Source organism: Oryzias melastigma, linkage group LG20 (genome assembly GCF_002922805.2).
Source record: "Oryzias melastigma strain HK-1 linkage group LG20, ASM292280v2, whole genome shotgun sequence".
NCBI lineage: Eukaryota > Metazoa > Chordata > Actinopteri > Beloniformes > Adrianichthyidae > Oryzias > Oryzias melastigma.
The window spans coordinates 9,111,186-9,126,846 of record NC_050531.1 but is presented as its reverse complement, the minus strand read 5'-3'; the positions used below and the strand labels follow the sequence as shown (position 1 = coordinate 9,126,846).

The window sequence follows — 15,661 nt, the reverse complement described above, 5'->3', positions numbered from 1 at the left end:
AGCTATAATTAGCGTAGCAAATAAAAATAAAAAGGTGAGCAATATTGAAGCTATCTGTACAACTTTGAGCCAGATTTCGCCTCAGATGAGGAAAATGAAGAGGTTAATGGAAGGGAGACTTTAGTCCGTCCAGCTAAATGGCAGTTGCTGTGTCAAAAACCCAGGTTTATACTACTGCAAACCTAAGCTTTTTCAAGGTTTTCATCAGCTCATGACTTTTTAGTCTTAAAATCTTTTTCATATGTCCTCCATTATGAGAAAAATGCTACAAAAACACAATTTTTATTAGAGTTAGTTTTTAAGTCTGATTTCTGCTAATGCTTAAAACGTTATTTCGATGTGTCCACAGGAATAAGGACCTCCGAAAGTCTGCACTATTATTTTTTTCTTCTAAATAATCAAGTGTAGTGTGTTTTAAATACAGTTTGACAGACAGTGGAGGTGTTAGAGGGCATGCAGGATAGATGGATGACTTAAAAGTAGAGGAGAAAGAATAAAATATCTTTACAAAGGTAAACAAAAAATAAGTGTTTGTATAAAATAGAAATAATCTAGAGAAAACAATTTGCAAAGAAAAAAATGTTCAGAAAGGAAGAATTTGTAAGCCATTTGGTCTAAAGAAAATGGCAAAATGCTAATAAAGTATAAGCCGTTTAATATTTTGTGATTTCAATCAGACAAAATTACTTAATATAATAAATACAAGCTACATTAGTATGAATTCACAAGCAAACAGAATATTTATTCAGTATTTTTTTTCTTTGTTTGCTTTCAAGTGATTGATTTCATTATTTATTTAAATAAACTAATTTGATTTATTTATTTTTCTTTCACGTCAATAATTGAAATGCTTTTGGTTGGAGCTTCAGCCTTTTTTTGGGGATGTTCAAGGTCAGACAAACAGGTTTCTTCCACCTGTCAAATCAAATTCTTCAGGAAGCCTCCTCCACAAACTAGATTCCCTTTGGTCTCACTTTGTTAATTGTCTGTTGGGTGGATTGCGCGCGCAAAAACGCAATTAAAGAAGAACTAATAAGCGTTTCCCAGAGAGACACCGCCCCCCTACACGCACCAGGCTGACAGGCTTGTTAACAGTCATTTCAGACAGCCTGCTTGCGGAGTTGTGAATGGGCGAGGAGCGGCTGGAGTGGAGCTGACGCAGCTCTCCAAGCTGCAAGAGCGCGCGCACAGAGCGGAGCGCGGTCCGATGGAGCGGCGGCGGCAGCGGCGCACGGAGCCGGGCTTTACCCACACATCTGAGCGCGTCGATTCACCAGCAGCAATCTGCAATAAGAAAACCAGGTGTTATCTGAAGTGAATCTGAAACTGCAAAAAGATGGAGTCTTTACAGCTACTTTATCTGCTGATCTTGTACGGATCTCTACCAAAAGTAAGTGTCTTTTCCCCTTTTTTAAAATAATAAATCAAATGTTTCTGTAAGGATTAATTTAACCAAACATAAAGTAAAAAAAAAAAAAAAAAGATTTTTTGCATGTACTTGTTTCATGTGTGAGCAAACCCATTGAAGCCCTGTAAAATAAAAAAGTTTTTTTTGTTGTTTTGCTATTGACTCACTCTTGTCTGTTCATAAAAGTCCTTCAAAGAAAATTGACTTATAAAGCCAAATTCATCTCAGATGAGTCACCGCATCTGAAGTGAATCCTTTCAATAAAACTGAGACATTTCTTTCTTACACCAGTTCAAACACATGGCTCCAATCAAGGTCAATAAACTATATATACATAATTAATTTCAACTCAAGATGTTTATGTTTCTGCTGGTTGACTGTTGCTTTTTTTCCAGTGCTTGAGTTACTGCACCATCACAATGCAGAGAGCAAGTCCTGTATTTACATCTAAAACATGCGATAAATCTGTTGCTATACATCTAAACACACTTTTTATCCTGTTTTGACTTGTTTTGGCAATTAGTTTACATTCCTGTTGTCATTTATGGTTAATATACAACATTTTTCAGATGTTTTCATTGTTATTGCTTGTTTTTTTAGTGTGATTTGTGGCAGTAAGATCAATTTAAGTAAAAAAAAAATATGTTTGTTAAAGCGGAGGGTCCCCAAACTATGGCCCACGGGCCAGATCCGCCCCTCCTCCATATTTGCCCGCCCCCCCCAAATTATTTTGGCTAAATTAGAAAATTTTCCAGTTTTTTAGGCTAATTTGACATTTAGCGATTATTTCAGCTACATGCTAGCTGTTTTAACTAATTTTAGGTTTTTTTCACTGTTTTAGGCTATTTGGGCTTAAGCTTATATTTTAACTGTATGCTAGCAGTTTTAAGTAAATTAGATATATTTTTTTCGTTTTTTTAGGCTAATTTGACATTTAGCAAATATTTCAGCTGCTAGCTCATTTAGCTAATTTAGGCTTTTTTAGCTTTTTAGGCTAATTTTGGCTTCAACTTATATTTTAGCTTTATGCTATCTGTTTTAAATAAATTAGACATTTTTCAAAATTTTTAGGCAAATTTGACATTTAACAAATATTTCAGCTACATGCTAGCTGTTTTAGCTAATTTAGGGTTTTTCCAGTTTTTTAGGCTAATTTGACATTTAGCCAATATTTCAGCTACATGCTAGCTGCAATTTAGGCTTTTTCAGTTTTTTAGGCTAATTTGACATTTAGTGAATATTTTAGCTGCATGCTAGCTGTTTTAAGTGAATTAGACATTTTTCCATTTTTTAGTCTATTTTGACATTTAGCAAATATTTCAGCCACATGCTAGCTGTTTTAGCTAATTTAGGCTTTTTCAGTTTTTAGGCTAATTTTAGTTTGAGCTTATATTTTAGTTTTATGCTAGCTGCTTTAAGTAAATTAGACATTTTTCCATTTTTAGGCCAATTTGACATTTAGCCGATATTTCAGCTACATAGTTACTTTAGCTAATTAGGCTATTTCAGTTCTTAGGCTATTTTGAAGTTTAGCTAATATTTCAGCTACATGCTAGCTGTTTTGGCTAATTTAGAATTTTTGTTTTGTTTTTTAGGCTAATTTTGCATTTTGTTAATTTTTTTGCTAGCTATAAGCTTCAACGTTTTCAGCTATCAACTTCAGTATTTTCAGCTATCAGCTTCAGTGTTTTTAGCTATCAATTTAAGCATCTTCAGCTATTAATCTATCGCAGGTAATCCTATATAGCTAGTCTTAAAATGTTTTAGTATTATTTTTCTGTGAAGATTGCAGAAATGAATTATTTAAAATTTGGCTATGTGTGTCTTTCTGAAAAACCCTAAATCTTAATGTTTAGGATATGAGTGTTTAACTTTTTTCTGTTAGCCTACAAAAAGACCCCAGCCCCCCATCACAGAAGAAAACTGTTATGTGAAAAAGAAAAAGGTTGGGGACCCCTGTGTTAAAGCTTTACAGCTTCATTTGTTTAGAAATTCTAGTTCTTGGCATGCTGGGAAGCCACTTTAAAACAAGAACTGACCATTTGCTTTGAAAGGATTTTAATTAAGGCAATATCTGTGAATTAATTTTGATGTTCTTTACATTTCTCACTCAAATGAGAAAGCAAGAAAAGTCTATTATATAGATATATAATCAATAGTGGCTGTTACTTGCAGTCACTTAACACTCAGCATGGTTTCTCTTTGTCCACCACAGAGGCTTTTTCCAGGCGGAACCAGGAGGAAAGAAGTCTTTCCTCACCTCTGACAGCTCTCAGATATCTGGGCCACCGTGCTGTTTTAGATAAACCAGAATCCTCCTCTGTTAACATACAGTATCTGTAGTGACTCTTACATGGTTTTCCCTTCTAAAGTCCGGGCCAGCTGCGTTGCAATAACACACCCTGACATGTTCCATCAATATAATGGAGAGGTAAACGTGGTGTTGAGGGCTGCCCAGAAAACCCCACGAGTGCTTAAATAGTGGCTGGATGTCACTGGTATTGATTTACCTCGAGGCTGGAAGGACAGCCAATAGCAACCTTTCTGTACATGAAACCATGATAAACACCAGAAGGAGCTTTTTGAATAAATAAAGCTTGTCTTAATCTAAATATTTCTACTTCCTGTTTCAGTTTGACATTTGAAAGTTTACCGACAGTCCTCTCTCCACTAAACGTATAAATCAACAACTCTTTTACACAGTTTTACTAATAGTTTCTACATTTTGAGCACCAACTTTTTTGCTTTATCCTTGCCGTTCCTGCATGCACAGTGCAACAAATATTCAGTAAGGTTTGCACACAGAGGACAAGTGATTCCACAAAGCAACAGATGATAGAGGACATCAGTCTGATGCATAGTAACATGCGGAATGGAACATCACACCATGAATCTTAATCGAGGTGATCCTTCAAAATTTATCTGTTCAGTAAAGCAGTTCTGGGAGACAGATTTTCTCCATCATATGTTCAGTTTTTGTGTGGTTGGGTTTGATAAAAAACAAAAACGTTCAGCCGGATGCTTTTCACTGATATGAACATCAATTCTCCTCATTTACCGGAGAAATGTCATGCATTTTCCTTACTGTTAACACCAGTCAGGCTGCATTTCAAACAGTGAGATCTTTGTTTTCCTCTGAGGTTTTTTTGCTGTCAAATCTGCAAAACTGCCAAATGGAATTTGAATTATAGATTAAGTGATCATCTTTTGATCTATTTTTAAAGCATTCCCAGCGGCCTTTTATCACAATTAGGCCATTTTTAGCCAAAAAGAAGAGAAGTGTTCTTGTAGAGTTTCTGCAAAGTGGCAATAGTTCATTAGATATTCGCCTAAGAGTGTGGGCGGGACTGTTTTCACCCCCCACCCCCTCTCCATCACCCATAACTGGGATCTCTCTGTTACCTGCTCTCCTGCTAGCTTTAAGCCCCTCGAAGTAACGTGACAAAGTGGGTTCCAAAGAAAAGTCTATGTAAAGATGCGTAAATACCCTTTCAAAACTCACACGTCGCAACGCAAGTTTCTATGACAATTTTCAGGCTCTACATACAAAATGTGTGACCACTGAATGCAAGTAAAACCAGATCAAACTTTGACCATTCAGATTTGGTAGTGACATATGGATTACTCCTTTTTATTCACAGAAGGGCCAACTGTTGGAAAATTGATTGTGGAGGACAAATTAATAATCGCAGCTTGTGCTCAGCCAGAATTATATGACACCAAGTCTTTCATTTATTAGAATAGAGCGGTCAAAGAAAATCCTGGAGCAAGATTTGCGAGAACTGCACAGCTTTGACATTTAGACATGCACTAGTATACAACAGGGGTGGGCGATACTGGGAATTTGGGTATCAATCCGATACCAAGTAATTACAGGTATAGTATCGCCAATATCAATACCAATACTTTTTTAAAAAATGATATATTTTACTGTACGTATTGAAGAAAAACTGCAATCTCATCACACTAGTATGATATTTCCCCTTGGTATTGATACTCGGATCGATACACCCACCTCTAGTGAACAGTTGAAGAAGCAAACGTAGAAGAAGCCCCTCCCTGCGTCACCAGTGTGAACACCATGGACTGTATGTGAGTCCAAGAACCCGCATTTAGCACTTTATTAATTGTGTCACATGTCCGGTTTATCTGTAGTCCCCCCAAAAAAACTTTACCTCTGCAACAAAAATGGCGAGCATTACCTGAGCTATCCAGCCGAACAGTTTTGAGCCAGATGGCATCTCGGAAGAGGAAAACACACATGGATCTAGTCGTCCACAGAATGGTCACAAATACGCTCCTGGTTGACAATGATTAGAATAAAAAAAACCTCAGAAATGCAATTTTAAACTTTTTTTTTTTTTTGATAGACTGCATAATCAGAGACTTGCCACAAGAACATGTCAAAAACACATTTTTCACTAAAGTGCATCTACAAATGCAAACCTCATAATTCATGTTTTCTAGTTACAAAACCATTTGCATCTTCATCTCTCACAACAACTAGATGAAAGCTGCCATAATAGAACTTTTGATGTTTTTTTGAGCGCTTACACCTCTAAGAAATGTTGCCCACAGCAGTTTTGTCTCAACTGAGTTGTGAAAAACAATTGATTATCTCTGCCTGGCTGGGAACAAATGGAGTTGGGATTCTGGGTGTCACCTTATCTCTTCAGCTGGATGCACAAAAGCTGCTAAACTGAAAGTGTTTTAAAGTGAACACTTGGGTCTAACTAAAACCCAGAGGACATAAGTTGTTAAAAAAAGTTTAACTTTTCCTTTAATTAAATCCACTCTTATCAAACAACTAATCAGATTTCATTTCAGTGTTGAAGAAACCCCCATTTTCTCTGTTTTTATTTAGTCTATAGCTCGCTGCTAAATAAAGCCCAGCATGAACGCAGAGGCGCGTACTTGATGCATCCATCAAAATGGATGTAACACATGACCACCCACAGGCGTGGGCTATTCTTTCTATGATCCTCAAAACCTTCTTTCAATTTTTATTTGATCATTATCTTGTCCTCAAATGCAGCAGAGCTGGCAGCGATTTTTAAAATGAAAACAAGCACAGAAAACAGACGCAGCATCCTGTCAACCTTTGTGATGAGCTGCGAACAAAATATCAGAGCTGACAGGTATTTATGAGATTTTCCTGCTCACTGAGATGCCTCTCTGAGGATGCACAGAAGTCGGCTCATCATCTGCATAGTTTGGAACTGACAGTTTGATTTATTGTCCAATTTATTGATTCTGTCCAGCGAGGGGAAGCTGACCGTTGTTTTTGTCTCGGGCAAAAGTCTCTCTTATCTTGATTCTTCACAGATTCAGGGTTTTGGCCATCTCTGTTATCCGGGATTGTTTATAACTGATTGTTTTCTGTGATTCTGGCTTTGTTTTAAAAATACAGGCTTATGGGAACTAATGAAACTCTACTGCAATAAAGAACTCCTGATCCTTGCAGCCTGAAGCTTAAAACTAGAAACATAAATGTGTGTGTGAGGGGCTGTAAGCTAGCAGGAAAGAGTGTAAACAAAGGGATGATGGGAAATAAGATTCATCAAGAACTATAAGTTATAGACAGGTGTTGCTAATTGTTTATTTCTTCATTTAATCACAGTTTCATTTTTTTCTTATAAAAAAGGAGAGCATTGAAAGAGAGAACCCCAATATTTACCTCTCTCTTCAAGGAGATACTTTGCAGATTTAACTCCCACCTCTCTGCAGCTGCACCGTGTTTCTGCTGTGATCAGCCCCCAAGCAAATCCGGCGGTGGAAAATGTTGTGGCAAAGTCAGGACGACCTCAAGCATGCAGGGTGAATGTGAGTGCATGAGTGAGTTAAACGGAGGGAAAAGGTGCAAAGAAGTAGAAGTAAGATGCTACATTGCTGCCCATTAAATGCTGGGTTTTCAGCTCTGCATTCTTAACCACTCAAAAAGGAGTTTAAACAGAGTATTTAAAGTTCAAAATGACTTTTCAATAGATGGACAAGATTGTCTTTAATCAAACAATATTAGCTAATAGAAATTAATGGGTTCCTATTTGTTCAGCAGGGACATAAATATTTAATTTTGCTGTGGCTCCAACATGGTGGAGGATTGAATAATTTGAATTTATGTGTGCATAATCAACAATTCTGATCAATAAAATGGTCATCTTGTTATTTTATGCAAACAAACAGCAGTTGTTTTTGCAAATTTGTTTATCTTTAACCAAATAAATTACATTTTTTGGACATTAATGGGTAATATTTTACAAATATTAATTGTTTAAGCATTTCTTTAGTGCTTTCTTGATAGTTCTTTTGAAAATAACAATTTCTGCATAGTAAAATAGAACATTAGCTGTCTAAATTATCATTATATAAACAAAAATTCCTGATATTTCTAGTTTAAAAAATAATAATAGCCACTTTATTGCTTAGATAATGTAAAATACAGAGACTTATGTGAATAATCTAAGCAGAAATGTGAAAAAGATATATATTCTTGATTAGGTATCATTCAAATGTGATTTCATTTTAAATACTGATGCTTTCTGCAGGTTCAATGGAGTGACTAAGGTTAAATGCTGATTTTCCTTCTTCATTCTGCCTCACACTGTTATGCAGAAGCTTATGCTCTGTCTCGTCTGAACTGAGCGGTGTCAGCTCCACAGTGACTGGGGTTCATGACAAAGACTTTAAAGACCTCCATAAAAACCAATTAGAGAACATGAGCTGTACAAATGTTGCAACACTGTGTGCTTTGTGCCGCAGCGCTCCCCTCGCTGTGACCTTTACTGCTTCGAGTGCTGTAAGAATTGTGGCGTGGGTAACAGGGGGCAGCTCCTCTTGGGGAGTTCATGAATCCACTCTGCCTCATGCTGACTTCTCTGTTTCCTTCTTCTGCTCATCTCCTCTGACCTTCTCCAGCTTTTGCTGTTTGCCTTACATGTTTTCATTGGCCCACCGGCTCTCTGCCAGCGGCCGTCAGAGCGCATTTTTCAGCCTTTGTTGACACAGATGAACAATTGCAGCAGATTACTCACTGGCGCTCCTTCCACCTCCCAATCCATTTGCATGATGGCAGCTTCTTCTGTTTTAAAATGGATTCCTGTTACAGAGAAAGAACATTTTGGTGCATTTTCTGTTCATTTTTAAAGACCCACTCTAATGACAATTGTGTTGTTCTTATAGCATTTTTTATCATGATAGGGGACGTATAAAGAGAAAAATAGGGTTAAAACTGCATTTCTGATTTTTTTTCTTCATTTGTTTTTTGAATGAAAAGCATTCAATAAAATGCCATTTAAAAAATGTACTTGTTAAAAGTAGAAGGGTGTAGGGGAATATCGATTTGGTGAAATATTGCGATATTTCATTTGGCCATACTTGTATTGATTTAAAATGTTGATAAGATGATATTTAATTAATTGTTTAAGAGCAAACCTAGTTCAGCATCTTAATGGTGTTTTCTTACTTTTGTTTTCCACTTAAGCCCCGACTGCAGTATTTTACAGTACTTTCCTTCCTCAATCAAACTTTTAGAACCTTTTTGGTCAACATATTCTCACTCCCAAATCGTCACATTTTGACATTTAGCTAAGTCAAAAATTGACGTTTTGAGTGTCCCCAGCTCGACGTCTGTGAACCTTTTCCAGTCCAGAATCCAACGGTAGCCTAACCCAGTACCAGTTCTCGTCCAGTACCACATCTGGTACCAGTTAGCATCTGGTACCAGATCCGGTACTGGTGCTGGGTTAGAGTACCAGTACTGGGTTTGGGTACAGGATGCGTCCTGAGGACCACTCCGGTATCGTATTCAGTACCACATCTGGTACCAAATCCTGTATCGAGTCCCAAGGGTTGGGGACCTTTGATTTTACCAACAATCATCACGTCAAAAAACAACGAGTTGAGGACACCCAAAACGTACATTTTTGATGTGAAGGGATCCTTAACCAAACGTCCATGTGTGACAAGTTGGGAGTGAGAATGTGTTGTGTTGGTTAAGGCACTAATTCTGTTTGGTGTATTTTTTTGTTTTTTTTTTCATTGAAAAATATGAAAAATCAGACAGTATTGAAAATCCCCTTTAAGAACAAATATTTCCTAATTTACCAAAAGAGTGGGTAAAAGCAGCTTGTAAATGAGATACAGTGATCATTAAATAAAATGAATTTTTATCATTTTATTAACATGAAAGGTTCAACACAATTTTTAAAGAAAATTGTGAAAATTTGTTCTGGTACAGTCTTGGGATATGTCACAATATGTATCACATCGGGATATCGCGATACACACCATATTGCCTGGCTCTTGCCAATACCGTACACACCACTAATGGATACCTCTGATACGGCACGCTACTTTTATTCTTTTTAAAGAACTTTTTTAAGTTTTAAATAATTTTAAAAAACAAATGTTAAATAGTAAAAATGCATAGGTACATAGAACCTAATTACTCTAAATATTCAAAAATAAATATAATTTAAAACATACATAAATAGATAAATACTTTTCAAACACATAAAAATACAAATTTAGGTATAAATAAATAAAAATAAATACAAATTTGGGTATTTAAAACAAGGGAGTGAGCTACCATGCTGTTTTGAGAGTTCTTCCTCCTTCTCAAATCTGCAGTAATGTTCCTAAAAACAGAGGCATTTTAGCTGCACTGGTAATGTTGGAGTCGTGAGGAACTGTAAGCTAGCGGCAGAGTGTAAACAAAACGATGATGGGAAATGAAGCCAGGCTTTCAGTTCTCCCCACAACTCAGAGGTGAAGTTTTGGTGAACTACTGCCACTCTGCAGAAACTATAGAAAATCACAGGTTTCCTGATTTTGTGCATAATCTAAAAGAGCTCTGGGAACGCTGTTAGAATCGATCAAAACATGCTTAAAGTGGCATTACAAAGAAAACAATGGATTGAAATGGGTTTTTGTGAGGAGCTGCTCATCATATAACCACTTTACTGTCTTAAGTCACATACTTTTAGCAACATTTTGCAGTTTTTCAGAAAGATCCTTAACACCTAAAGGCAGTTTCTCTCTTTCTCCAGGTGTTATCAGTGCAGATGTGTGACGTGATGAACGAGATCGAGCTGGAGAAGGAGCGCTGTGAGAACAGCACTTCTGGGAACGTCACTTCAGGTCATTCTTGAAAGCATATTTTCATTTTTCTGGCTGTGTAGGGTATGCAGGAAGCTATTCAGAGGAAATGGGAAGCAGAAAGAGTGAACAAATGGTGAGGTAAGATTGTAGAGTGGGGGACTTTGCAGGTAGAGAACTATTATTAAAGAAAGAAAGACACACTGTCCTGAGACAAAAAGTACTTAGGGTGAACGCATCGGCTCAAAATATCAAATCTGAGCTCAAGTTTTGATGACAATTTCAATATTTCTCAGAAAATATAAAATAAAAGCCCAAATCTAAAACAATCACAGATAAAAACTGCTAAAATATGTGATTTTCTTTGTGCTTTTCATCACTAAACACAATATTAAAGATATATTAAACACTCTGGAGGAATTTTAATTTGACTTTCTTAATAAATGCATTTAATCACAAATTTCTGTCAAGGCATGGACACTGCTAATCAATAATCTAATAAAAATCCAGACATTTTTACTCAACGCTGTCCAGCAAATTTTAGAAAATGACATGGCGAATGGGGATAATAATTATTTCTGTGAGAGTTTTTGTTAATGTCATGTGTCAACGCTTGTCCTCCCCTCTAATAAAACTTTTTCTTTTTTTAATAATACACTTCCACCCAGTAAGAATGGGTGAAAAAATGAATCTGTGGTTTCAATAGTGCCCAAAATGAGATTAAAATTGATTCTAATGATTCATACTTTGTTCCCTCTCTGCCGCTGGGTTTTCTCTCATTCCTATGAATTAAATTGCTCATAAATTTAAAAATGCGTCAATGTGAAGTCCATTTGCTCACACTGGTTGAACAGCAGATTACATTAAATGGACATAGACTCGTGAGGGCGCAGCTTTCGTTATCATTGCAGAGGAGCTTCTCCTCTTCTAATCTGCTTCCTTGGCAGTGAGGTCACATTCAGAGCAAGAACTGACAGAACCATCAGTTTCAGACACCTGTAAAATCCTAAATAGGCAATTTATTTTTGGTTTTATTTAAAAATGAGCTGATTTAGGGTTCAAAAGGTCACGAAATATCTCTTGAGATGAGTTTAAAAAGCCGTGAAGAATCTGTCTGTGTTGAAGCAGAAAACTGTTATTTCCTCTTTCTGACCTTCAGGAATCTGTTAGCAGCAGAGATAGTTCGGGTTTTTTGGTCATTTCACACTTTACTGAGCTTCACACGTGTAAAGTTTTGTGTGACGGACACAAAAAATGAGAAAAGAAGAAGAAAAAAGTGAAATGTGAGCGCTTAAGCAGACTAAAACAGCTGCAGACAGAATATTCAAAACAAGTCAAAACTGTTTTTGTGACTGTCATCTCTGACCATACATTTTTAGAGCAGTTTTACTCTCTGTTGGTTTGCCGGAGGTTTTGTTCTAGTAAAAGTTTTCCTATTCTGACACCCTCAGTGTGGAGGCTATACACCAACAAAAACATAGTGGGTTAAAACATATTGTTCTCAATTACATCTTTAAAATTGGAGTCACAATAATATTGATTAACATTGCATATTTCTTTTCATTTGAATTAGTTTATTTCAAGCAATTTAAAAATTAGAAAGAATGAAAGAAGAAAAGCAAAAATAATCAATAATACATACAAAATCTACATAGAGTTCAGGATACAAACACATAAACATACATAATTATACTACAAAAATATGCACATACTATACATATAAATATGAAACAAACCTAGTTAGGATAGATTAGAAAATGCAAATAGATTCATGGGATTCTGAAGATGGATGACTCAATGGATGAATGGATGGATGACAAAAAAAATAATTTCCTAAAAAATCTAACACTGTTTGAGAAACCAAAATGATGACTACAAAGATTTTCAGATTAAAAGAAGTAATAATAATGGTACTAACAACAACATTTTTTAGGAATTGTAAAACAGTTTTAAGCTTAAAGTAAAGTTTCTCCTCACTGTTTGAGGGACAAATCAAGCCGACTAAACATATTTAATAAAAAAAAAGACAATAAATTGGAAGTATATATTGTAACAGGAAAAAAGGTTTAAGAATGTAGGACATAAATGTATTTATTGAATACAGTTAGAAAAATGAATAAAAGTAGAAAATGAACCAAAATGTGATGAACAGAGAATCTGAAACCTGTTGGAATGGAAGACAAATGATTGACCTACTGAAGTACATCAATGCACAATAAATAAAATTAAAATAAAATGACTGGAAAATCAATGCATGAAGATAAACTGAACTTCAAACAATACAACGCTTCACATAAAGTCAAAATCTTTTATTTGTACATCTGGTTTTATGCAAAAATCTATTCATTAGCCTGTAGAACTGAGTGGTCATAAAGGTAATAAAGGTAATAAATCAGTGTTTTATAGAGGTGACTTCGTGTTCACTTCAGGACTGATGGCGTCTTTGTGATGTTTTCTTCTCGCAGGTTGTCCAAGCATGTGGGACATCGTGGCCTGCTGGCCGTACGCCAGAGTCGGGGAGGTGGTCACCATAAGCTGCCCCACTTACTTCAGTTATTTCAGTGACCAACAGAGAGGTAATATTCATTATCTCCACATTTGCAGAAAAGACATTTACGGTAAATAGGGCCTGTTTTGTTCTGTCTTTTCAAACCATTCTTGTTAGTCTTCAAGTTTTACGAAGAGATTTTTGGTATTTGACAGCTTGGGACTACTTCAGTTTGATTTAAACAATTTCCTCTATGGAGAATTATGAATAAATAAGTAAAATGGGTTTTGCAATTCTTGCAGTGCAATTAGTTTAAGAAATGTAATTAGTCCAAACAATAATTGGTTGATTAGGAAACTTTTAGTACAAAGCAGCAGTTGGAAATCAGCTACTAAACAGGAGGTTTTAAATCTGTTACTCTTCTGTAAGTTACTTAAACATACACTGAAGTTCCCCAAAGAAAACAACTTCATTAAAAGTTAGATGCACTATTTAGTGTGTATTCTTCTGGTTATTGGATAAAAACTGGAAAGAAGACATATTTATTCTCGCTTATGAATAAAGCATCAAAACCTTTAAGATCTGAAACATTTTTGACAGCCCTGACTAGAGTCAGACATCATCCTCTATGGAAAGAGACGCTCGTTTGAGTCATAAAGACAAAGCTGCTGAGTTCTTTTGTTGTTTTCAGACTAATCCATGTCATTTCAGAACATTTTATATTCATCAGAGGGTTCTTTACTGAAGAGTTCTGAGTTTTAACCTGTAAATCAAGGAGAAAAAAGGGCAAAAATTCAGTGTTTTTTTAGGTAATCAAAGAATCTAACAAAAAAAGTACAAGTTTGGCTGTTTCAAATGAAAGAAACATAAATTCTGTAAATCTACAACACATGTGGAAAAACACAAAACTGTACATGAGGGAAATAACAAGAGGACTAAGACAAAACACAAGGCACATATATCACAGTTTTAAAGGTAGAGGAAATGGGAGATTAAGCTCTAATCTTTTCTGTAAATTACTTTTTTTCTCAGCTGTATTTTTAGAAACTAATATTTAGCTTTGCTGAGTGACTACTTCCCTTACACTGTTTCTATATAAGCCATTAGATTGTATTTTAAAAAATAACCATTTGGCATTTAGATATTTGGAACTATAAGAACTCTTAGAGAAAGAGATGAAAAAATATTGAGCTCAAAGTGCACTAATGTATTTTAAAGAGGGGGACTGAACTCTGGGGGGTGCTGCACAACTGAATCCATCATTTGAACTGTCACTCAAACAGACTTCTTTCTTCAATGCAGTAAATGGACGCACAGATTAATGTCCTTTAAAACTTTTCACCACTTTTTTCCATCTCTGTAATCATCTCTGTCTGCCTCAGATGAATAAAATTGTAGGGTTTGGTGTAAGGAGGATTTTTTTTACAGAACTAATACTTTCAACTTTAATTATTTTATTTTTATTTGACAAGAAAGACATTTTCTATGTGCTCTATAAAGTAGCACATTTCTACCAAATACAAAAAAAAAACATTTTACTTTTTTTTAAGTTTCAAAACTTTCGAGTTTAGCTAATTTGTAGCATTATGCTAACATTTTTGGCTAATTTGTTATCAATTGAAGTTTTTGGGGGATAATTTAGAATTTAGCTTCTATTTTAGAAACAGGCTAACTTTTCATTCATTCATTCATCTTCTTGGCCGCTTCTTCCCTTTTCGGGGTCGCGGGGGTGCCGGAGCCTATCCCGGCTACGAAGGCGGGGTTCACCCTGGACAGGTCGCCAGTCTGTCTCAGGGCCTCAATCACACACACATTCACTCTCACATTCACACCTAGGGGCAATTTAGAGTCACCAATTAACCTATGAAGCATGTTTTTGGACGGTGGGAGGAAGCCGGAGTCCCCGGTGAATACCCACGCATGCACGGGGAGAACATGCAAACTCCACACAGAAAGGTCCCAGCCGGGAGTCGAACCGGGGCCTTCTCGCTGTGAGGCAAGAGCGCTAACCACTGCGCCACCGTGCAGCCCACAGGCTAACTTTTTGACAAATTTAGTTTACTGAGGAATTTTAGGATATTTAGGAGTTCAGCTAGTAACTGAGCAACGAGCTAGCTTTTTTGTGGCTAATTTGGCCTCTATTGAATTTTTTTATGCTAATTTTTAGTTTAGCTAATATTTTAGCAACATGCTAACATTTTTAGCTAATTTTGTTATCTACTGCAGTTTTTAGGCTAGTTTAGAATTTAGCTTTTATTTGAGCAACATGCAAACATTTTTGGCTGATTTAATTTGGAGTTCAGGTAGTAATTAAGCAACAAACTAGGTTTTTCGCAAATTTGGCTTCTACTAAAGGTAAATGGTAAAAATGTTAAAATAAAACCCAGTTTGTTTTTATATTTTTGCTTTTGTTCGTGCTAAAACATAAACAAAATTCATATTTATTAAAAAAAAAAAAACAAAAAAAAAACAAAACAAAAAGAAGGTCATGAATGCACTGAGGAATTTTAGGAGTTCAGCTAGTAATTGAGCAACGAGCTAGCTTTTTTTTCTTTGTTAGTTTGGCCTCTATTGAAATATTTTATGCTAATTTGGAGCTAAGCAAATATGTTAGAAATATGCTAACATTTTTGGCCATCCATCCATCCATCCATCTTCCTCCGCTTCAT

The 15,661-nt window shown here is 35.9% G+C and overlaps 1 protein-coding gene across 1 annotated transcript in view; it reads left to right on the top strand.

Annotated features, from left to right (window-relative positions):
• The first annotated feature begins 773 nt into the window (after positions 1-773).
• The window catches only part of vipr1b (vasoactive intestinal peptide receptor 1b), a 51,051-nt gene continuing 36,163 nt past the window's right edge, over positions 774-15,661 (top strand). Inside the window, exons 1-3 of the mRNA XM_036217427.1 lie at positions 774-1,390; positions 10,456-10,546; positions 12,970-13,080. Coding sequence (XP_036073320.1) covers positions 1,337-1,390; positions 10,456-10,546; positions 12,970-13,080 — 256 coding nt within the window. The 5' untranslated portion in view covers positions 774-1,336. The remainder of the gene's footprint in view (positions 1,391-10,455; positions 10,547-12,969; positions 13,081-15,661) is intronic.